This window comes from Aspergillus puulaauensis, chromosome 1 (genome assembly GCF_016861865.1).
Source record: "Aspergillus puulaauensis MK2 DNA, chromosome 1, nearly complete sequence".
Lineage (NCBI taxonomy): Eukaryota > Fungi > Ascomycota > Eurotiomycetes > Eurotiales > Aspergillaceae > Aspergillus > Aspergillus puulaauensis.
Window position 1 is genome coordinate 1,071,760 of NC_054857.1, and position 21,753 is coordinate 1,093,512.

General features: G+C 51.0%; 11 protein-coding genes across 11 annotated transcripts; 5 read left to right on the top strand and 6 right to left on the bottom strand.

The window, feature by feature from the left end:
* Positions 1-372: 372 nt before the first annotated feature.
* On the bottom strand, positions 373-1,451 carry APUU_10468A (lactate/malate dehydrogenase family protein; the record flags this gene model as incomplete). Its single annotated transcript, XM_041701129.1, has 3 exons — positions 373-816; positions 872-1,101; positions 1,169-1,451. 3 exons carry the CDS (start codon positions 1,449-1,451, stop codon positions 373-375), a joined length of 957 nt encoding a protein of 318 aa, XP_041549834.1.
* Positions 1,452-1,867: 416 nt separating this feature from the next.
* On the bottom strand, positions 1,868-3,681 carry APUU_10469A (uncharacterized protein; the record flags this gene model as incomplete). Its single annotated transcript, XM_041701140.1, has 6 exons — positions 1,868-2,187; positions 2,261-2,552; positions 2,613-2,952; positions 2,999-3,135; positions 3,182-3,481; positions 3,529-3,681. The coding sequence occupies 6 exons, from the start codon at positions 3,679-3,681 to the stop codon at positions 1,868-1,870; spliced, it is 1,542 nt and encodes a 513-aa protein (XP_041549835.1).
* A 403-nt stretch (positions 3,682-4,084) lies between these two features.
* On the top strand, positions 4,085-5,618 carry APUU_10470S (uncharacterized protein; the record flags this gene model as incomplete). The annotated part of the gene is made up of 4 exons (XM_041701152.1): positions 4,085-4,199; positions 4,252-4,646; positions 4,696-4,752; positions 4,812-5,618. 4 exons carry the CDS (start codon positions 4,085-4,087, stop codon positions 5,616-5,618), a joined length of 1,374 nt encoding a protein of 457 aa, XP_041549836.1.
* Positions 5,619-5,758: 140 nt separating this feature from the next.
* Positions 5,759-7,514, bottom strand: APUU_10471A (putative GABA permease; the record flags this gene model as incomplete). The annotated part of the gene is made up of 5 exons (XM_041701163.1): positions 5,759-6,543; positions 6,606-6,995; positions 7,041-7,120; positions 7,165-7,349; positions 7,395-7,514. 5 exons carry the CDS (start codon positions 7,512-7,514, stop codon positions 5,759-5,761), a joined length of 1,560 nt encoding a protein of 519 aa, XP_041549837.1.
* An 800-nt stretch (positions 7,515-8,314) lies between these two features.
* Positions 8,315-9,724, top strand: APUU_10472S (uncharacterized protein; the record flags this gene model as incomplete). Its single annotated transcript, XM_041701174.1, has 5 exons — positions 8,315-8,500; positions 8,552-8,656; positions 8,702-9,069; positions 9,123-9,190; positions 9,240-9,724. 5 exons carry the CDS (start codon positions 8,315-8,317, stop codon positions 9,722-9,724), a joined length of 1,212 nt encoding a protein of 403 aa, XP_041549838.1.
* Positions 9,725-10,452: 728 nt separating this feature from the next.
* On the bottom strand, positions 10,453-11,874 carry APUU_10473A (uncharacterized protein; the record flags this gene model as incomplete). The annotated part of the gene is made up of 3 exons (XM_041701185.1): positions 10,453-11,265; positions 11,332-11,393; positions 11,445-11,874. The coding sequence occupies 3 exons, from the start codon at positions 11,872-11,874 to the stop codon at positions 10,453-10,455; spliced, it is 1,305 nt and encodes a 434-aa protein (XP_041549839.1).
* Positions 11,875-12,685: 811 nt separating this feature from the next.
* APUU_10474S (flavin-dependent quinone reductase) lies at positions 12,686-13,321 on the top strand (the record flags this gene model as incomplete). The annotated part of the gene is made up of 1 exon (XM_041701196.1): positions 12,686-13,321. The coding sequence occupies one exon, from the start codon at positions 12,686-12,688 to the stop codon at positions 13,319-13,321; it is 636 nt and encodes a 211-aa protein (XP_041549840.1).
* An 879-nt stretch (positions 13,322-14,200) lies between these two features.
* On the top strand, positions 14,201-14,879 carry APUU_10475S (YbhB/YbcL family Raf kinase inhibitor-like protein; the record flags this gene model as incomplete). The annotated part of the gene is made up of 2 exons (XM_041701207.1): positions 14,201-14,363; positions 14,434-14,879. 2 exons carry the CDS (start codon positions 14,201-14,203, stop codon positions 14,877-14,879), a joined length of 609 nt encoding a protein of 202 aa, XP_041549841.1.
* A 257-nt stretch (positions 14,880-15,136) lies between these two features.
* APUU_10476A (class I SAM-dependent methyltransferase) lies at positions 15,137-16,574 on the bottom strand (the record flags this gene model as incomplete). The annotated part of the gene is made up of 5 exons (XM_041701218.1): positions 15,137-15,471; positions 15,532-15,995; positions 16,051-16,174; positions 16,223-16,349; positions 16,407-16,574. 5 exons carry the CDS (start codon positions 16,572-16,574, stop codon positions 15,137-15,139), a joined length of 1,218 nt encoding a protein of 405 aa, XP_041549842.1.
* An 813-nt stretch (positions 16,575-17,387) lies between these two features.
* APUU_10477S (uncharacterized protein) lies at positions 17,388-18,765 on the top strand (the record flags this gene model as incomplete). The annotated part of the gene is made up of 6 exons (XM_041701229.1): positions 17,388-17,525; positions 17,573-17,615; positions 17,663-17,834; positions 17,883-18,019; positions 18,071-18,125; positions 18,183-18,765. 6 exons carry the CDS (start codon positions 17,388-17,390, stop codon positions 18,763-18,765), a joined length of 1,128 nt encoding a protein of 375 aa, XP_041549843.1.
* A 938-nt stretch (positions 18,766-19,703) lies between these two features.
* Positions 19,704-21,488, bottom strand: APUU_10478A (uncharacterized protein; the record flags this gene model as incomplete). Its single annotated transcript, XM_041701240.1, has 5 exons — positions 19,704-20,763; positions 20,834-20,987; positions 21,046-21,144; positions 21,199-21,268; positions 21,315-21,488. 5 exons carry the CDS (start codon positions 21,486-21,488, stop codon positions 19,704-19,706), a joined length of 1,557 nt encoding a protein of 518 aa, XP_041549844.1.
* Between the last annotated feature and the right edge of the window lie 265 nt (positions 21,489-21,753).

The following is a 21,753-nucleotide window of genomic DNA, read 5'->3' on the forward strand; positions in this document are numbered from 1 at the left end:
TCTCATGATCTCATGATCTAGACTCCGCGGCTCCCTAAATAAAAGAAACGGTATTATAGATCTCGACCGTGGTATGCCAAACCCTAATTCCAAACTTAACGGCCAACAGACCCTTGGCTATACTTGATATAAATACGCGTGTGACTTTTCTATAATTCTAAAAGTCATAATTAACCTCTCTATATGCACCTGTTTGATAATATGATGGTGATGGTGATAGTGGTGCCTATTATTGACAATGAAGATGGTTATACTGCTGCAGATGACCGAGACCATCGCGAGACAGCAGCTGCTACGAGCCTACACCTAGGGCTGAGCGGGATGCTTTTGTATTATAATATAAAACGCTTGACAATGCGATACAAGAAAACCCTACATAGCCAGCCCCTTCACCTTATCAAGCTTCTCCTTCATCGCCGTCACCGACTCAGTAACCCTCTGCTCCTCATCCATACTCAGCGGCATATGAACCGTATGAACAATCCCAGTTCTCCCGAGAACAGCCGGATAACTGAAGCAGCACCCATACTCCGGCTGGAAGTGGCTGACCGGCCGGATATTATGCTTATCAAACAGAATCGAGGCACAGATGCTAGACACAATCGTCCCGATTCCAAATGGAGTCGCGCCTTTGGCACGGATGATACTTCGTGACCGGTTCTTGCATTCGTTCTCCAGATCTTTCTCTTTTATAAGCTTGCCAGGTGGCAGGGCTTTCTTTAGTGGGATGCCGCCCACTGCGGCGGAGGACCACGCGGTTACCTGGGTATCTCCATGGACGCCTAAGACATAGAGGTCGAGTGAATTTGCTGCAACCTGTATCTATCACTTAGCCTAGACAGTGAGGTAAGCAACGGAATATAAGACATACCCCAGCCTGGTCCGCCACCATACCGCGAAGCCGCACGGAGTCGGGAAACGTGCCAGAACCAAATACCTGCGAGGCCGGAAGTCCAGACAGCTCCTTAGCAAGCGACGTGAGCAGGTCCACGGGGTTTGCAACAACCAGCAGGATTGTATCTTTCTGGAATGGTTTCATCTCGTTCACTATTCCCCCTAGAATGCCGGCGTTGCGGTACAAGTAGTCGAGGCTGGTTTGGCCTGGGTATATTTCGGTCACTATTTCGAGATCCTGAAGCTAAAACATATTAAAAAAGAGAGGGAGTACCATAGAAGTATTTCGAACCGGCTGTTATAACAATGATATCACACTGCCTGGCCTCCTGGTGTGTTGCGGCGCGCACGCGAGTCCTACTGCCGATCGCGTACGCCACGTCAGAGAGATCTCGCACCTGGCCATCGCGCCATTCTGAGCGGTTATCAACGAGGAAGAGGTCGCTGGCGACGGAGCCAAGGATGAGGGAGTATGCAGCAGCAGACCCGACCTGGCCGACGCCGATGATTGCGATTGACCGTGCTGGTCTCTCCGGATCAATACTGTCACCGTCCATTTTGGCTGGTGTCAATGGCTGGTTGATTCATCTAAGTTGGAAAATGTAGAAAAGTCAAGAATAGTGTGTTTCTAGCTCCAGAAGCTTGACTATCTGCGTGGGTAATATCGGGGATCGTGTGGCGAAATGTGGCGGCGCATGGGAGGGTGGCCTGACAGCCCTAACTTGATGTGAACCAAGATACCAGGGGTCTCGATTTATCGGAAATGTCTCCTGACCAACGGTCAAGAGCCTTGGTAGTGGCATCGCAGTGCTGTCATTTTGGATGACAAAGGCACTATCATGTAGTTGTAACAGGACTGGACAGATATATGATTTTAACATTCTAGGAGTCCTAAGCGGCATTTACAATTATGCTTCGGAACCATCACTAGCCAGAACCTTAATATAATTAATATAAAAAGTATGCCGATATATCAGCTTTTTGAATTTAGATCGGCCCCTGTCTCCCGAGTAACAAACCGAGCCCTACTCCCCCTTGGATTAGCACTCAACGCAGTAGGATCCTTGATCCCTTTGACAGCATCCACTTCATCCTCAGCTGCGTCCGACGCAGGATGAATCTCGAAATTGGCAATGGTATGGTACAGCACTGTATAGACCAGCCGCGTGGCTAAATGCGAGGCTACACACATCCGGGACCCGTATCCGAACGCGAATTGGTGCGCGTGTTTTTCGGAGTTGTCTAGCCATCGCTCGGGGTTGAATTCCCAGGGGTTTGAGAAGAGAGTTGGGTCTTGTTGAGTTAGTGTTGGACTTGGAGGAAGAGGAGGAGGGTATGTGGAATGTATTGAATAGTGAAGACATACCGTGGTTACAAGCCCACGCATTCAAGAAAACCATGGTTCCAGAGGGTATTACGGCGTCTTTATACTGAACAGGAGCGGTGGTTTCTCGCGGCATGGATAACGGTAAGGGCGTATAGAAACGGAGCACTTCCTTGACCAGGGCCAGGATATAGTCGACGTCTTTCGTTTCCGCCGGGTCATAGTTGGATCCTGTAGCTTTCTGTAACTCATTGAATGCAAGAGCCTGGATATCTTGCCGGTGGGCGAGTAATAGGAAAGCCCAGCCGATTGTTGGCTGCGTGCTATCTGCGCCCTGTTGGTTTTGTCTTAGATAGGCCATCCACCAGTGTGACTGAAAGGGAGGTACACATACTGCCATCATACTGAAGCTGATACTGAGAAGCTCATTATTGGATAGACCGACGGCCTCAGGGTCCCGCAAGACATTACCCTGGATACAGGGCACTTCGGCATCGCGATTAACCGCATCTTGCAACCGGCGGAGGAGTTCATTGTTATACGCGACCCGACGGTTCCCAACCGCAGCAGAGTGGGCAGCGGACTTTCTCCAGAAGATGGGCTCAAGGAAGCGAAGAAGGGGGATGTAATTTGCTAGGTTCCTGGATGTTGAGCGGAGCTTTGATATCTCGTTTTCGACTTCGACGACTTCGGCGTAGAAGGCGTCGTCTTTGAGATCGGTTGTTTTTGCGATTCTTTGAATAGTTAGCTCTTGGCTGGTACTTATAGATATGGACATACCGTATCCCATAGTTCAGGGTCATCACCGTGTTCAACGAGAGACGATGAACTGCAGCCGTGAAATCGGCATCGACAGCACCGCCTGACGATTCCAAAGCCAGAGCCTTGATAAAGTCATCGGTTTCTCTCAATATAATCTTGAAGATGTCAGCATAAACCAGATCAAACAGCTAGCAAACTAACAGGCTCATACGACTGAACCTTCGGCCGGTTCAGCGCCCCTGCAGCAACCTTCCTCCGCGATTTGCAACTCTCGTTCCAAGGAGACGTGCCAATACTCGCGACGTTCTTGCTGACAACCTTGTGCAAGACGTGAAAGACAGGTCTGGAAATGAATGCAGAGCTCTGGTTGAGAAGCAGGGCCTTTGCCTCCTCTGTTTCGTTGACGATGACAACGGGGGAGTTGCCTAGTTGGACTTGGTAGACTGGACCGTATTCCAGAGACCATTGTCTGTATTTCTCAGCGGAGAATGTCCTGTTGATCTGTACATTGTGAGAAGGGTACGTGGTTAACTGAGTAGGGCTCATACATCAAGTAGATTTCCAATAAGCGGAAGACCTTTAGGGCCCTTTAGGCCATTGATTCGGCTTTTCCATCTCAACAAGTCGTTGAATAGAATGTATACTGTAAGTGCAAGAATCGGCGCTACAATCCCTTTGAGGAGTAGTGATAGAAAGGCCATTGTTGTGTTATAGCTGTAATCTCGTGGAGGGACGGCGACTAGAGTGTATGCTTGGACGGGCGGGGTATTGTTTTATAGCAGTGCAGTAATTAATAAAGTTGCAGTAATAATAAAGCGATTGATATTGGCTGGATAATGCACGTCTTTGGGGTAGGGGTGCACGCAATCCGGAGGTGATATGGCTCGTCATTATCACTGAGCAAGTCCCTAGTTCTCTACGATGTCATCAGTATTTACCCCAATGGTGAGATGTACTTGGCTTCAACGTGCCAAAATTCTCGGATATATGACTGGCTGCTTGTTATCTTCAGGAATTTGGGACTGCAGCAAGGGGTTTAAAGGTATTTATGTCGCCGATGGAAAAGCCACCACACTTTCAACACAACAGGGATTTATATTCATCATGAGTACAAAGATACCAGACGTAGAGACCCGCGATATATTGCAAGAACCCATTGACCCTGCGGCTGAAAAGTCTCTCGTAAGACGCTTGGATTTGGTTCTGCTTCCCACACTTGGTACCACATCTGCCCCCCTGCTGTATCTACACCACTAACATAAACCATCCAGCTCTCCTCTACCTAACCCACACGCTCGACCGCGCAAATCTCGGAAATGCAAAGACAGCAACAATCGAGGAAGACCTGCACCTGGTCGGAAACCAGTACTCGCTGGTCCTGATCTTCTTCTACGTGCCATACTCGATCTTCAACATTCCAGCTACCGTCCTGGCGAACCGGTTCAACCCCTCGCTCGTTCTCCCTGTTCTTGCTATTGGCTGGGGAGGACTTGCGATGATTACAGTTGCTACGAAGAACTTTGGAGGTCTGCTGGTTTGCCGCCTTGTTCTGGGTATGATGGAGGCGGGTTTCATGCCGTGTGCAACATTCTATTGCTCCCTGTTTTATACGCGCAAGGAGCTGGCGTTTCGGTTGTCAATCTTTTATATCATGGGCTTTATTGCGGTTTGTTAGCCCCTGATACTGGATGCCAATTCTCGCTAATCGTGACTAGGGCGCCATCAGTGGATTGATAGCATATAGAGCATTCCAATGGGATGGCCCGTTAACGGTGGGTCATGTTCACCATCCTACATATACTTAATAAAGCACCAGCTAAATGTAGACCAGGGCTGGCAATACCTGTTCCTAATCGAAGGAGCCATGGGCGTTGTCGTCGGCACATGGGCCCTGTTCTGGCTCCCGCGAGACGTCTCAACAAGCAAATACTTCACCGCAGCCCAGAAACACTGCGCCGCCCAGCGAATGGCGCACGGCCAGACCGACATCTCCTGGCTCAAGGGCCTGACCGTTCTCAGAGACTGGAAAGTCTGGGCCTTCGCATCATCAACCTTCTTCTGCGGCGTGGGATCCGCCAGCAGTTCCAACTTCCTACCTGTCATGATTAAACGCTTAACGAACGACACTGTGCGCGCGAACTTACTCACCATCGGACCGAATCTCGTTGCGGCGACGGTTATGATGACGGTGTCTTTCCTATCGGATTATACGCAGCAACGGGCCTGGTTCGCTCTTGGCTCTGCGGGCGTTGCCCTAATCGGGTGGGTTCTGTTTGCCTCGTTGGATCTGGTGAAAGAGACAGGCGTTGGGTATTTCCTGACCTATCTGATTGTCTCGGGTACATTTCTGCCTCTGTTGCTTGTTCCTGCGTGGATTGGGGCGAATACCAAGACGACCTCTGAGCGGGCTGTGGCCATGGGGCTGATTTCCATGTCGCAGAATCTGGGTGGGATTGTTTCTTCGGGGGTGTATCGTGAGCAGGATGCGCCGGCGTATCGACCGGCTCTGATTACGGTTTCTGGGTGTCTTGTGGGGTTTTTGATTATCTGCGGGTATATGAGGGTGGTGTATGCGAGATTGAATAAAAGGTTGGATGGGGATCAAAAGGAGTCTAAAGGAGTCCAGTATATGCTTTAGCCTCGCTAATATGCCGTCAGTGAAAAGTATGACTGAAACGGGCATAGAATTGATTGCAGCAGCCGAACAGCATGTTTTAGGGGTTAACCCTGATATCACCACTCTTAATAATCATATATACAGACCAGAACAGACCACATTTAATCCCTATAAGGCCTCAAAGTCGGCCCCTCCCACTTAAACCTCCCTCTAAAAACCCAATCACAACAAGCAAAAACCATCACAAATCCCAGCACAGGCCCCGCATAATTCATATTCTCCCCAGTGACCGGAATCGTAGCCGGGAAGGGGAGGAAGATAGAAAAGTACGTCGCAAAGAGGATCGCCAACAGATTCACGGGTAGCCCCCATTTCCCTAGTGAGAACGTCCCCTTGGGGATATCCTGGGGTGCCGTGAAGCGCTTCATCACGAGGAGGATTAAGGGGATGAGGTAGGAGATGTAGAGACCCAATGTACTGAGCGAGAGGATAGCGTTAAACGCAGCTGTGGACCCGATCTGGATGAACGAGATAGCGACGACGAGAGACGCCACGAGGAAGAGGGCGCGCAGGGGGATTTTATAACGCGGGTCGACGCGCGCAAAGAAGTCGGAGAAGGGGAGGCCGTTGTCGCGCGCGAATGCCCATGCCAGGCGCGTGACGGAGGCGAGGCCGTTGAAGAGGGCGATCCAGCCGGGGAGCATGCCCATGGCCATGAGGACGTAGGTTGCGGTCTTGGAGCCGGTGGCTTGGTAGGCGATTGTGATGATGGGGTAGCCGGTTGGGCTGGTGAGGGCTTCGGTGTAGTCGCCCATGCAGTAGAGCACGGCGATCAGGTAGCAGAAGGTGAGGGTGCCGTTGATCAGGGTGCCGTAGATCATGGAGCGAGGGACGACGGTTTTGGCGTTCTTGACTTCCTCGGCCATGTGGATTACGCCGTCGATTCCTGTGGTGTTGTGGTGTTAATGTTTAAGGGTGGGTTAGGGCTAGAGTGATAGTGATGCATACCGCTGAGGGGGGTGATGACTCCGAGAAGGCCAATGGAGAAGACAGCACCAGGATTGGACCAGCCACTGCCCGTAACTGAGCCGTTGATGAATGTGTTCCAGACGAATTCGTTGGAGTTGCGAGGAGCGAGGATGACGAAGACCGCGATGGTGACGGGCAGGAAGACTACGTGCATGATACCAGCAGCGACTTCAATGCCTGCAAGGACACGACGGGCAAAGATGTTGATGATGATTGGAATCACGGCAACAGCCCACATCAAGAGCGTACCGTGCCATCTCTGCGGTTCGTAGCCTATATCGGCCAGGACAATCATGCCCTCGATCTCCGTTCCGATGAAGTACGGGGCGATGCAGACCAGGGCCGCCCACGAGAAGACGGTCACCCATCCTGAGCTGTTAGTATGGAATAACAATTGAGCAAAGGTGTTCATACCCTGGAAGAAACTGATAAACCGACGATAGCGAGGAGCGAGGAAATAACTCCAGTGGTACTGAGCACCAGCAGTCGGATGTCTGTCGTCGTCAGCATAGATCGCCATCACAGAGAGGATTCCTACAGTGAAGCCAGCTCAGCCAGTGAGAATGCAATTGCCAAGTTACCAGCAGTAGTCACAATGATTCCATAAACAATTACTGCAGGGCCGCCGTTGTACAGCCCAGCTTGCAAGCCACCACCTGCGGCCTCCCACGAGGCAAGAAGTGTCGCAGAGAAAGCGAGCGACGAGAAGAAATTCAGATATCTCTGCGACGGTTAGTACTACTGGCAAATGGAATGGTCGGATTATACCTCTAATTGTTGCTTTTGGCGATACGCAGCACTTCCTGGGTTGTCGTAGACATGTCCATTGCCATCAGCTGGCCCCGATCGCACAGCACTCCCACTCTTCATTTCCAGCTCTTGCTGCATGTTGAATCACACAATTAGACTCCAGGTCTGGCAGAGAAAGAGAAAAAGAAAAGAATTGGCCGAAGGGATTGGAGAAACCGGCCGGAAGACGGAAGAAGTACTGTGGCCATCTCTCGCCTCCCAACCGTCATTTCCATTCCGTTCCCACGACCAGGATCTGGATATTAAAAAGCAAAACACGGCCAGCACACATTCGAGACGGAGACCTGACTCGGGGGACTGTGCCGCAATGCAGCGAGCCGGACTCTGGGGCTTGCGCAGACCCTGGTCGTTAGGGCCGGTTGGCGTTTGGGCAAATCGACGGCGTCTGCTAGCTGCAGCCATGGAATCCTCCATCGCAGTCTGGGCACCACTACAGGCATCTGTATTGAAAGATCCCTGAACACGCCGGTCGGGATGGGCTGATGCTCGATGGCCACTGTCGGAGAAAAGAGCCCAGATTTGCCGGACTGAGGCAGCGATGCCATTCACAATCCACTGAAGCAGGGAAGTACAATGCAATTATCCGGTTGTCTCCTTGCTACAGACCTTAAAAAGTTTCCTTATCGTTTGCCAGAAATTATAGGGACATTTTACGCATTATAAGGCCGTGGACAGGGATCGGGGAGCCAACAGGGGTGCCGAGTGCCAACAATAATGGAGGATGCAAAGTTAATATTGCTGAGATGCAGAATAAGACACGGACCTCCCTCTGCTGGCGTTTTTATTCCTCTCTTTTTCTCCCCCCTTATTATGCGTGCGAACCCTTCTCTTGGATCCGGGCCATGGTGACTGAGGTCTGAAGACTTCGCAGTGCCACAATGGCCAACCCACCCCCAAAGGGCCCATTCCAGGTAATATCAGGCGACAATCGTGGGCCTCTGATCACACTCGTATCGGTTTCCTTCCTGATTGTCGCCATCATCTTCGTCTTTGCCAAAGTCGGGTCTGCGGTTTACTTTAAGCAGCGGCGGACAGCCCTCAACACGCCAGTATGGATCGCTTTGGTAGGTTGTCTAATCACGAAAGAAGACAGACTTCTAACTTACTGGGTTAAGATCATTGCGATTATCCAAGTTGTAGTCCTGCAAAAAGCCGTCGATAATGGACTGGGAAGACACCACGTCCGACTCGACGGCGAGGCGTTTGAGACAGCAAGCAAGGTTGGTTACCTGATTACCGCTCGAATAATTATTGACATAACATAGTTTGCATTCGCAGCCCAAATGCTGCTCATATTAGTCCTCTCGCTGTCAAAGCTGTCAACGATCCTGCTGGTCTGGAAGTTGACGCCGAACAACAGCCTCCGTCGGACCTGCACCATCACCGCCGGCATCATTCTCGCATGGACCGTATTCTCCATATTCGCGATCGCCTTCCAGTGCCAGACGCCAAAGCCCTGGCTGTACACACCAGGACGATGCGCTGGAGACGGCGCGCTGTTCTATCCGATCGGGGTGTTGAATATCCTCACAGAGCTGATCCTGCTTGGCCTGCCATTTGTAATGATGCGCAGTGTGCAGATGGCGCTGAGCAAGCGGGTGAAAATCCTGGGATCGTTTTCTACACGCTTAGGGTACTTCAAAGTATACATGGCATTACTTTACTCAATTACTGACGGATATCCAGTGTCGTCGGCCTCGCAATCGCCCACGTAGCCCTTCTACCATCATTCACACACTCAAAGGACGTCTCATGTACGAACGAACCACCCTTCTTACAGATAAAACATTCTAACAGTCCCAGGGGACAGCGTAACCTGGCAAATAACCGGCCAAGCAATGATGCTAACCTCCATCATAATCGCCTGCGTGCCAACGCTCTACCACATCTTCGCAGGCCTCCACTCCGGCCTCACAACCACCCAAATCCCCGACGGAGTAGAACTGAACCGCACCAAGACAAGCGCCAGCGCGTACATACACCAGACCTCGTCATCCAGCGGAAGCAAGTCGCGATCACGCGGCAGATCCAGAGATCGAGACGGACGACGGCGACGCGAGTCCCTGTTTAACCCTGTCGACAGCGCGGTTGTAACGGAGATTTCGTCCCTGCCGAACAGCCGGAACCATAACCGCAGCCGCAATGGTGATTATGGAGGGAGACGGTCGAGTTCAAGCGATGGGAATGAGAGTACGAGGTATTTGACGCAGGAGGGGAAACAGGGGGGTGTGATGAGGACGGTGGATATTACGGTTGAAGTGGAGGAGGACCATCGGGGTTCTCTCTGAAATGTGGAATATGTGATAGACGATATAGTGTAGCTACCTTAATGCAATGAATCAAGACTCCAAACTCCAGAGTCCAGAACAGCACGACGATCGCAGTTCGCTCCAGCAGATCTGATCTTCTGTCTGTCCATCGTGGAGATTCCGATAGCGCGACAAGCACGACGGCGTCGCAGTAGTGCTGCTTGGCTGTTCCAGATTAACACACACGGGAAGGACTTGGTTGATCCGAATGTCTTGACAAAGGTACGAGTAGTGGGTGCAGACATGTGGCTGACTGGTGGCTACCTGGTTGGAGGGATGCAGAGTTAGGGCTGCCATGTTACATCTTGATAAAGATCCATCTCGGCTTTTCTCGGTAGAATGCACCCCGACATATAGTCCTTTATTTGGTCAATCACTGGCTGGCATGAGAGGGAGTTTATAGACTGGCCTCGCCCTCTGACGGGGTGTTTTTTGAAGTGAGGGTCTTGATTGCTCAATCTAGATGTCTACGGGTTGACCAGGTATACAAGGCAATAACTTACTATTTCATTATATTGAGAACGGTTCAAACATAGACTTGTTTTCAATACTGATTGTAACCTAACAACTAGAGTGTACTTGTTTTTAATAATGAGTGTAGCCTAACGACGAGACATGTATGCAGAGAATGATAGGGAGTCAATAGCAATTCCAAGACGACTATCCAACGATGTAGAAACCAACAAGAGATAAAAATCGTCTTACAATCAAAGAAAATCCTGAGTATCAACCTCATTAGACTCTTTGTTAAGATCCAACTCATCCAACCCATCAACAATGGACCACTCTTCACGGTGACACGACGCCCACTCCTCCAGCCTGTCCTCATTCCGCAAACACCAAAGAACCACCTCTCTTGCTGCAAAGGTATCTTCCAAACAATCATGCCCACTAGACCCCGTCTGAATCTCACGACCAAGAAACTCCGACGTTAGCGTCCTGAGCGCCCAAGATCGCCGACACCCACAACCCACCGCATCACGCGTCAGAATCGCCGAGTCAACAACATTACCATGAACAATCCCCAAAACAGCCAGGTCATTATGCAGCGCATGGCCCATGAGAACCGTATCCTGGTCAATATATTTCCAAGCCAACTCCCTGGCCGCTCTCCACCCTCGCACCGTCCGCCCCCGCCGCTTCATGTCTTTAAACAGCGCCGGCGTCACTCCGCTATATTGGCTCCTCCAGGCAATAATCCTCTCTGCGGGCTCAACGTACGTATCGATGAGAATCTCCCCGGATAAGAAGTCCACCGCGCTGACGCGGATCGCTTCGCTGACTTGGCCGTTGTTGGGCCCGAGGACGCCGACCATCTCGCAGTCTAGCACTACTGCCTTGCGGGCGTTACGGTTAGATTTAGGGCTCGGACTGGGTTTCATGTGCGCGAGCTTTGGGTCTGCAAGCGCAAAGTCGTGTGTGGTCAGGGCGATGCATCCATAGTTTCCGATTTGGTTGCACTTTACGCATGGTGCTTTTCGGGCTGCGGCGTTGGTGCCTCGGCCTTGCATTATGCCTTTCTAGAGGATATTAGAAATGGTTCTGTTGTTTGTTATTTGTTAATATTCAGAAGGAGTGGTGCTTACTTCAAATGCTTTCTTAGCAGGGTGGAATCGGCATGTTGAGGATCGAAGTTTCTTTTTCATTTCTGATATTGGTTAGCATTACCAGAGTAGCACGTTGTAGGGGATTCGCTTACCTCCGCAGTTCTTGCACTTCTTCTTCATGTCGAGATCCTTCTCGCTCGGAATTTGGGTCCAGAAGCCTTGTTGGGAAAGAGACTCGGTGGAGTGACATTCTACTCGAAGCGTAGTTAACAGTGAGTCTCGTTCGGCAAAGGGTATGGCAGACCAGTTTCCCCAGACCTTAGGTAGAGGGGCAGGGTTCGATGTGGTCTTGTGGCTCACCGAGTCTCGGATATGATCATCCAGTGCATTCTGGCTCTTGAAGGACTTGTTGCAGAGCTCGCATCTGGATTCCGGGTTGGTACTCTTAGAAGGACTCGAGTTGGTACCCCGGTGTTCCTTGGACATCTCACGATGCATACGCAGAGCCTGCGCATGTGGGAAATTCCTCTGGCAGGGCTGGCAAAAGTGGCCTTGGTCGGTCGACTCTTTACCGATAGACATGTTGGTTGTTGAAGATATTTGAGTAAGTATATATGATGCCAAAAGTTCTTCTAATAATGACAGTGTCAATCGTAAAGGATAGATCGAGTGAAAAAGGCATCATAGAGACTCGGGAGCAGAGGTTACTTCCTATTTATCGACGACCCATTGTCTGATTATATCCTCTTGTCTGGTGGAATAAGGCCATTGTGGGAATCCTATTCCTTTGAACGCATGGCTAACTTACCACCAACTGCTGGAAGTAGAGCTGGTGGTGTGCCACAAAGAAAACAAAGGCAGAAGAATTGGTAATAGAACAGACAGACTGTGATGGACACAGGAAAGAACTAGGAGATACTAAGAATATAGATAAAGGAACCCAGGCATCGTAAGGCATGAACGAAATATTACAAAGAATGAATGAGTGGCTGAGATAATAAACTACAGGGAAAGAGTTATTGGACCTGACTCTGTGCCTGTCAGTTTATTCTACTGGTTATTTTTAATTAGGGTTCAGATAATGCCGACATCGCGATTCACAATACACAATACGCTTCGCTATCCCAGATCCCATACTGGGGAGCGTCTAGTTATTGGAGATGTATTCTTAATATACACATGTATCTCATTAATAAATCCCATCTTGGTGCTTCTAATAATCACAGGGTGAACTGAGAGCATCGGAGTAACCCTAATGGAGCCTTGTGTAGGCTGCAGCGAACTCTATATCAGCCTCGGGCCCACTGAGTCCACTGTGGCGAATTTATACCCAACGTCCTTTATAAGAAGACCGCAAACCCTTGAGTGTTCACAAAAGCCATATACCTCCACCATGCCGGTAATGAAAGTCGCCCTCGTAACCTGCAGCACAAGGGAGCCACGCATCAACCCCTTCATCACGAAATACGTCCACGACATCATCCAGGAAGACTGGTCGGACAAGGACACGAACAACGAAAAAAGCAAGGAAATCAACCTCTTTATAATAGACCTCCGCAACCAAAACCTCCCTCTCTACAACGAAGCAGCAATACCATCGCACCTATCATCGACAGACCCAACGCCGCAGTATACCCATGCACACACGCGCGCATGGTCAGCGCTCGTGCGCCAATACGACGCTTTTATATTTGTCACTCCGCAGTATAACTGGAGCATCCCGGCGAGTTTGAAGAATGCGCTGGACTATCTGTTCTACGAGTGGAAGGGGAAGCCTGCGGGGATTGTGACGTATGGTGGGAGGGGAGGGGGGAAGGCGGGGGATCATTTGAGGGGTGTTTTGACGGGGCTGAGGATGAGGGCTGTGGAGACTGCTCCGGGGATTGTTGTACAGGGGACGGTTATGGAGGGTTGTTTGGACAGGGGGGAGGTTAGTATGGAGGATAGAGAGGCCTGGAGGAGTGGTGGTGTTGAGGATGCGATTAGGGAAATGTTTAGGGAGTTGTTGAATGAGCTCCTTGAGCAATGATATTAAATAATTAATCAGGATATAACGGAGCTCGAGCCCGGGCCTCTGCGAATTGCAGTAACTGATAAATAGGACCACAGGCTATCGATACCACGCCACGACCCACCGCGAATAGGCCAAATATCAAACCCGCCGCGGCATGATATCAGTCTCCTTAACGGCCTGTAAAATCAGAAATTAACATCAGGGTCTCCGTCCTGGAGACCATGGCCAGGTTGCGTGGGTTGTACTGGAGGTCTGGGGTATATAAGTGAGGTTACAAGGAGGGCTCGGAGCCAACTAGATAGCTTCGACTGGCCCACTACAAGATCCACTACTTATTGACATTTGTGAGAGATAGTTAAGGTTATACTAACATGGGATATTTGGAAAGAGCGCCTATGCTATCTAGTGAGGTCGCTTGTGGCCATATCGATCTGGGTAAGGAGTACCATCCGATCATCAGATGATTGTCCACGACAACGGCTGTTTCAGGGTGTGGTTGTCCCCGTTACATATTGGGGCTGTGCTATGTCTCGTAATAAACGACATGACGATCATCAAGGACAGTACGGGCGAAATCACAACGCCCAACGAGGGTGTTGCTGGGAAGGACCCTGATACAAGATATGTCGCAATCATCTACATGGGTTACGCAATCGATCGCTCATTAATCTTGTACATAACGCTGTCCTGTCTTTATCTACTCTGCTTTACGCAGTCAATGGGTATGAGTCTATGAAATGAGAGCCCTGCCTCTTCGCCCCCATGGGGCTGAATAGACACGATGTAAGCCACTGGAAATCCGTAAGCCACCAGATACACCTATTTATACCCCGTACTGGCCCTGGATAGCATACATATCCTATTTCAAGGCGTTGAACTGTATTCACCACCACAATGTTCAAGTTGATCAGCGGTCTTACCATCGGCCTCAACGTGGCTCTGGCCACAGCCCAAACAAGCGAAGGCTTCATCTACCAGACCAACAATCCAATAATAGTCAACTACGGCGACGACGTTGGCTCTCCCTGGAGCCCCGGTGATACAGTCCCGGCTGATGGTAGGTCCCGCACCTAGAATGCACCGATCCATACATATACCAGGTAAAAACAATCCTAACTCATATCCAGAAACCACCGCGCCCCCCCAAGTCGGCTTCCCATATGGGAGGGGAGGGGATAGCGAAGTAAGCAACAATGAGCTCGTCCTCATCATGGTCGACTCCGACTCCGAGACCCCGGACGGCTCAACAGCAACCCTGAACCTCCTCCACTCCGGCCTGAAGCGAGACCAGGAACTCACCCAAACAGACAACTACCTGTTCTACCCCGTCACGTCGAAGAAGGCACCTGAGGCCAAGTACCTGGCCCCATCCCCGGAGAAGGGGTCGGGCGTTCACAACTACACTCTCTTGCTCTTTGAGCACCCCGAGGGAGGCTTTAACTTCCCTGACTCTTATGCCAAGTTCAAGCCTAACACCACTGAGGCTCGTGCTGGGTTTCCGCTGAAGGATTTTGTCGATGACTTGGGGCTGGGTGAGCCGTTTGCTGGGACGTGGCTCACGGAGAAGGCGTGAGGTGGAAGTATTTCTACCTTGACAGACGTATAACCCTGGTGCTGTCTATGTCAATGTCATGGAATGAAAAGCGCACGTTTAGTAAACAAGCCCGGTATGGAGCTGGAGGTGATTCATATAGCTTGATATGGTCCATACAGTCCGTTGGTCTATATTGTTGAGCTATCAATGAGTGGTCTACTCTCCTTATACTTTCGCATTATAGTTTCAAACGCTCAATTCCATGTTCATGGAGGTATAGTCACCATCTTATCTACCTACTGCCCATTTGTTCCATTCGCAACCGGCAAAACCGACTCGATAACACCAAGTCCCTCTCCCTCACGAGTCCAGAACGTCGGCTGCAGTCCCACAGACTCCAGCAGACTCTTCCACTGACTGCGCGTGCGCTCAAGTCCAGAGCAGAACATCAAGACCGCCATATCTGTTGTTCCATGCAGAAACTCTGCATTCTTATCCGGCAGGATATACTCCTCAATCACCAGCTTGGAGTATCCAGCCTCCATAGCAGCAACGACGTAGTTGAGCAGCACGCGCGCTTTCGAATCGGACCAGTCGTGGAAGACGAATTTGAAGTAGTACACCCGGGCTCCTATTACATATTAGCACTTCTCACCATAAACATGAATATAGAGTTTGAAGTTGAGTAGACCTTTAACCGGATTCGCCTCCTTGAAGAAATCATACTTGACGCCCTCAATCCCACACTTCCCCAACTCAGCAGCCGCCTCATCAATCACACTCGGCAGATCCTCCAGTACCAGTTTCCCCGGCGCATCCGGGAATCTCTGCTGGAAGAGCATGAGATCGTGCCCGCGACCGCCGCCAATATCAACTAGCAGCGCGCGCTCGGGGTTACTCCTGTCTGCGCCGTCGAGAACGCGCTCCTGGATCGGGAACCAGTCGCCCCAGTGTACGCGGTTTGCGCGCTGGCCTTCCATGAAGTTGTTGAAGCGGGTGAGGGCGTCGGGGTGTTGGCAGAGCCAGGTGAAGCCGTCGGTTGAGACGTTGTGGGTGTATTGGAGGGGGGAGTGTAGGGGGTCTTGCGGGTTTTGGTAGTTTGTGGCAGCGAGGTATGAGGGGGTTTTTGTGAGGATGGGGAGGAATTCGCAGAATCTGAGTACCTTTCTGTCAGATAGATATTAAGGGTTTGGGAGGGAGGGTGGCGTACAGAGACTCGACTGTGCCGATGGTGGCTCGGTTGACCATGGCCTTTGAGATGGCTGTTGGGAGGTAGGCACTGGGCGAGGGCTCTTCGACGATATCGAAAGAGACGAGGAGCCGCATTATACGCTCTGGCAATGCATTAGCAGTATTATAGGTAGAGTTAGCGGGCGACATACGGAGAAGGAGAGGGTCTGCGGGCTTGACTGCTGCCAGTTCCTCTGCAGAGACAGGGGACGTCGCTTTCTCCAGGACGGGGAAGACACCCATATCGTGAGCGATTTTGAGGGCCATGAATACCATGGGCTGGAAGTGTTAGAAAGGGTTTAATTGTCTAATGTGTGGTTCGGTGGCTCGTCTCACCTGGTATGAAAGCTTCAGGATGGCATCCTTGGGCTGCTCGAGAGCTCGCTGGAGCTTGGTGACTTTAGCCAGAGCTTCGGTTCGAGCTGTTTCCGACTGGGCCTTCTGGAGGGCTTCGAAAGATGTCTGAGCATCCGCCCAGAGAGATTGAAGTTGGTCTGTAGCCATGATGCTTCAAGGGGGTTACGGAGTACCTGTAGAGAACTGGGACAGGGGGACTTCAAGAGTCCAGGGGATCCTTGCATTAATAGCAGCAAAGCAGCAAAGCAGCAACCATTGCAGACGCCCCTCCTAAGCCTGAGTGAGGCAGGAATAGTATTTCCGGTCAACTGTCAAGACGCCGCAGTGATCGGCGGACCCATAGACGGCGTTGGGCCGAAGGACTATCGCGGTATCGCACTGCCATCTTGCGCGTTGACGGACCCATTCTTCTTATGCTTGATCCATTCAAGATGGACAGGTACACGCTAATCGTCTCTACGGAATCCTTCCGTCTCGCCATGCTGCTCCACCAGATTGAAGCAGCTGCCATCGACCATCGTAGTCCATTATTTGTCCATACTCCCGGTCGATGGCCCATCACCACCGAAAATCCCAATGTGCTTACCGGAAATGCGTTACGACTCATTCCCCACCGCTGTCTGAGCTGTGCACGGCTCTTCACTCTAAGTTGAATATCGGTACCGTCATGGGTTAAGTCTGCTGTCAAAAGTCCCTTGTTGGCCGCCAAACTGCCTATCCCTGTTGATCTAGAGTGTTGGAATGGTGAGGGATTATTGAGTCTCCATTCCTCAGACTGTAGTTCATTTTTGCTTTTCCCGTAGGCATGATAGTCTTGCTTATCATTTCCAGCGGCCTGGGCCTCGGGCTGCTGGAGTTGGTGCTTCTTTTCAAGCCCCCCCCCCTGCATTCCATTTCATATTCTAGAATATTAAACTCTTCCATTCTCTTCGTATATGCAGGCCGCGCTGTGAGGCAAGAATGGTCTACAATCTAACTGCAGAGCTCTTTGCGGAGTGGGCTTTGGGAATCCTGGTTGCCGGTGTTCGTATCTATACACGATGCTTCATCGATAACAGGAATCTCTACTGGGACGATATGTTTTTGATACTTGGTCTTGTGAGTATCGTGCACCAATACTTTGTGTCCGCTAACGCAGTCACCAGGTATTCTGGACCGTGATGACCGTCACTCTCTACCTCTGCACAGGTATGGAATCTCCATGGATATCATCTTCAGATACTAACACTGAGCAGCCGTATACAGCTCCAACATCGGCCTGGACACCGAGACCGCCCTTCAGGTCCCCGACAGTGAAGTTGCACTGTACAAGATCGGATCTGTCTGCGCGTTCGTTGCCTGGCTGGCGTATATCCTGGCAGTCTGGGCATTCAAAGGCGTTCTGGTGTTTCTCTACACCCGACTTACGTAGGACTCGACCTCTATTCAGCCGAATTTATATGCTAACTCGGACAGAATGGGCCTTTGGCAGCATCGCCTGTCTCTCGTGGTCGGGGCACTCACGGCCTGCACGTTTCTCACATCCCTGATATTCGACCTTGCAGTCTGCCACCCGATTCACAAGAACTGGCAGGTCAAGCCTTACGCTGGAGGTAATCTACCTATCCATTCCCACAGTATCAGCAGCTAACAAATCTGTCTAGACAACTGCACCATCCGCCCACTGAACTACATCGTCATCGAAGTCCTCAGCATCATGTACTACCCTCCCCTTCATATTCACACACACACAGAGAGACTCATTAACTGTTCCAGAACCGACCTCGCAATAATGTGCGTCCCAATCCCGCTCGTCATCGTCGCCCGAATCCCCTCCTCGCAAAAGCTCATCCTCGCCGCCCTCTTCTGCTCCGGCATCTTCGTCATGATCTGCGCCATCCTGCGCGCCTACTACTCCGTCACCCAAATCGACACCCTGGCTACAGCGCTCGGCTGGGCGTCCCGCGAATGCTTCGTCTCCGTATTCATCGTGTGCGCACCAGGCATAAAACCTCTGTTCACGCGCTTTCGCTGGTTCCGGACCTACGGCTCTAGTAATGGGTATACGAATACGAATACAAATTCGAATGCGAAGTCGCGGGGCACTGGGAAGGTGTTTTCGTCGAAGAATAGCCATAACTTCAACACGCTTGTTTCGGCGCATGAGCGCGAGCCGTATGAGATGGACACGTCGGTGGGGTGGAAGAAGGGGAAGAAGAGTCGGGGGTCGTCGGAGGAGAGCCAGGAGCATATCATCTCGTCGACGCCCGATGGGATGGGCATTAGGGTTACCACTGATGTGCATCTTGCCCTGGAGGAGAGTCGGACTAGACGAAGCAGTTTTGAGTCGAAGGGATAGACTTGTAAGAATATGATATTGAGTTGAAAGGATACGTCAATAAATAAACCTTTACTATCCCTCGTTTCTGTACGTTCCATCTGGCCTACTATGTTAAAGAGGAAAGGGGACTGGTTGTTATATACGTCCACTTCTACCAGCGGCAAATGAAATAAAGGTACTCTAGCAAGGGAAACTGATACCAGAGCTGTCTTTCCATACAGTGATTGTTTGCTAGTTGCTCTGGAAAGTTCGTCGCCATTTCAGGACGCGACAGTGGACTTATTGCGGCGCTGCAGCACCGCATAATGATGGAGCCTCTAAGCTGGCGAAGGAGGATCTAGGAATTTAGGGCCAAGATGAGCTCCACTGCTGTGTCGTCAGTTGTCACATTCATGCAATCCAAGCCGAAGTCGATAATTCCAGCTTGCAATAATGTCCATCTTCCAACTCCCGGTGAGAACTAACAGCCATAACCAGGAGCGATACCACCGATATCAAAAATCGCAGCAAATAACTTGTAACTTGTTGAAGCGTGTTGAGGGCCTGACTTGATTAAGTTCGCCTACCAAGCTCTAGTTACCCTAGCGTAGTGCTATTACTGCCATGCTCCACCGATCTCGAAGGCCTGATGGCCAAAGTCTGGAAGGTAAGGCTACTCAGGAGTCAGGACGGCGCAGGGGTCTCGGAAATGGGCCGTTGCAAAGTTCCACGTTTGACAAATAGAGGCTCATGGACAGACTACTGCAATCTTGTCTGAATGAGTTGAATAGCTTCAATTCACTGTAAGGTGACTCATTGCATATCAGATGTTGCTTACTTCTCATAATGTGCCCTCCTTCTGGGTTCTACGAGCTTGTGCGTATGTTTACACGGGCTGCAGTGAAGCTGATATTGATAACCGGCGGTGCCAGTATAAATCTAACCTTGATTCCTATCAGGTCAACCAGGGGAGACAGTTACAAAATATACTTAAACAGCGGCGACCGATCCCCCATAACCTGCAGCTCCTCAGGGGTGTATCTCTCATGAACCTCCTCGCGACTAATCTTGCCGTTCCTCCTATTCACAAACCAAAACCTCGTCTCCAAAGCAAGACTGGCCACCATCCCCGCCGCCGCAAACGCAAACGAACTCCCAAAGCCCGTGGGATACTTCGGCGCCTCTCGCTCAAGGTATATAAACGAACCAACAAGCCCGCCGCAGTTCCCAGCACTAATCATAAACGCGATCCCCATCGCCTGTTTCCGCGCACCGGCGAGGTTGTTCGCTGTCCACGCGTTCGTGCCCGGGATGATGGGGTATAGCCCTATACAAGCAAGCACGACAGCGAAATAACAAGCAGGGATATTATCCTGGATATCATCGGCAAGGGCGAAGAGAATCCCAAAGGCGACAATCACAAACATCTGCCCCATAACAATAACAGGCATGCGCCATCGCAGTTTATCAGCTACAATCCCAAACCCGTACGCCGAGATCGCGCCCGCGAAATACGGCGGCATGGAGAGGAGCTGGGCGTTCGCAGAGGTGTATCCCATATTCTTGATAATCTGGGGCAAGGAAAACTTCAACCCGTAATTCGGCACCGTGTTGGACCAGAAATTCAAGATCTGGAGATAAAGATGCCAGTCGGTAAGAGCGTTGAAGAGCGTCTTCCAGTCGAATTTGCTAGCCTTCTCATCAACGACGATGCGGCCACGGAGGGCTTTCTTGCGGAGGGCGAGGAATCGAATCTCCTCCGGGTCCAGCCACCGCGTTGAGAGCTCCGGTGTGTCTGCTAGACAGAAGTAGCAGAGAGCTGCGAGGAGGACGGTGGCTGCGCCTTCGATTATGAAGATCCAGCGCCACCCGTTGTATCCGCCGATTCCGCGCATTTTAGCGAGTCCGAATGCGAGAAGCCCGGAGAAGGCGCCGGCCAGGGCGCTGGCTGTGTAGAATAGGCCGATTCGGCTTTGCGTTTCTTCGGGCATGTACCATTGTGTGATGATCCAGATGGCGCCGGGGAAGAAGCCAGATCTATCGGACGTCAGACAGGCTATACAGCTAGACAGGGTAGACAGAGAATTGGAAATAGGCTTCGACATACTCGAAGATACCAAGCAGCACGCGGACGGCGCACAGGCCGGCAAAGTTCTGGACGACTCCGGTTAGGGTTACGACGATTCCCCATAAGAGGGTCAGGATTGCGAGATAGAATGAGGGTCTCTTGAATTTGGCCAGCAGAATATTGCTTGGGACCTCTATTATCGACATCCATGTCAGTGGAAATACTAAAGGGACAGTTTGATGAGGGCCTACCGAACAGGACGTAGGTGACGAAGAAAATGCCCAGGGCAACGTTATACTGCGTGCCAGACATGTCCAAGTCCGTCAACATGCCTTCGATTTTGGCATTTCCTATTGGACCCATTAGAATCAAGACTATCACAGGGCATGTCCGTGGAAACCCACCGATACTCGCTTTGTCGATATAACACACAAGATACAGGAACGCCAACAGAGGGCAGAGACGCCAATCGATCTGACAGGTTATTCTCGACTCGTTCCATCCAAGTGTCAGGTCTCACCTTTCGAACGCACTTCTTCCTCTTCTCATCGGGAAAGTTAGCCAGAAAGTGCGCGTCGTCCTCATTCAGCCCGCTTTCCAGATAGACCTGCTCAAGACTAGGCGCTGCCTCAATGCATTTCTCCGGAGGCGCATCCTCCACGTATAGCACACTGGACGGTTTAGATGAAGGCATGACGCAGAGTGCAATTGGGAGAAATGACTAGACATTCGTGAAGCACAGTATTATCCACGACATCCTTCTTTATACTGACCTTTTCTCGGCGCCCAGACAGCCAAGATCCCAACCCCGCGTGCAGCTACTCCAATTCTGGGGGTCCTCGCGCCATTTGTGGGGTCGCGATGGGATTGCAATACGTTTATTGCCGTGCTGAGAAGGCTATATGCCACTGGATGTTGGAGATGTGGCGCATTTCATTGTCCCTTGTTGACGTTTGGTC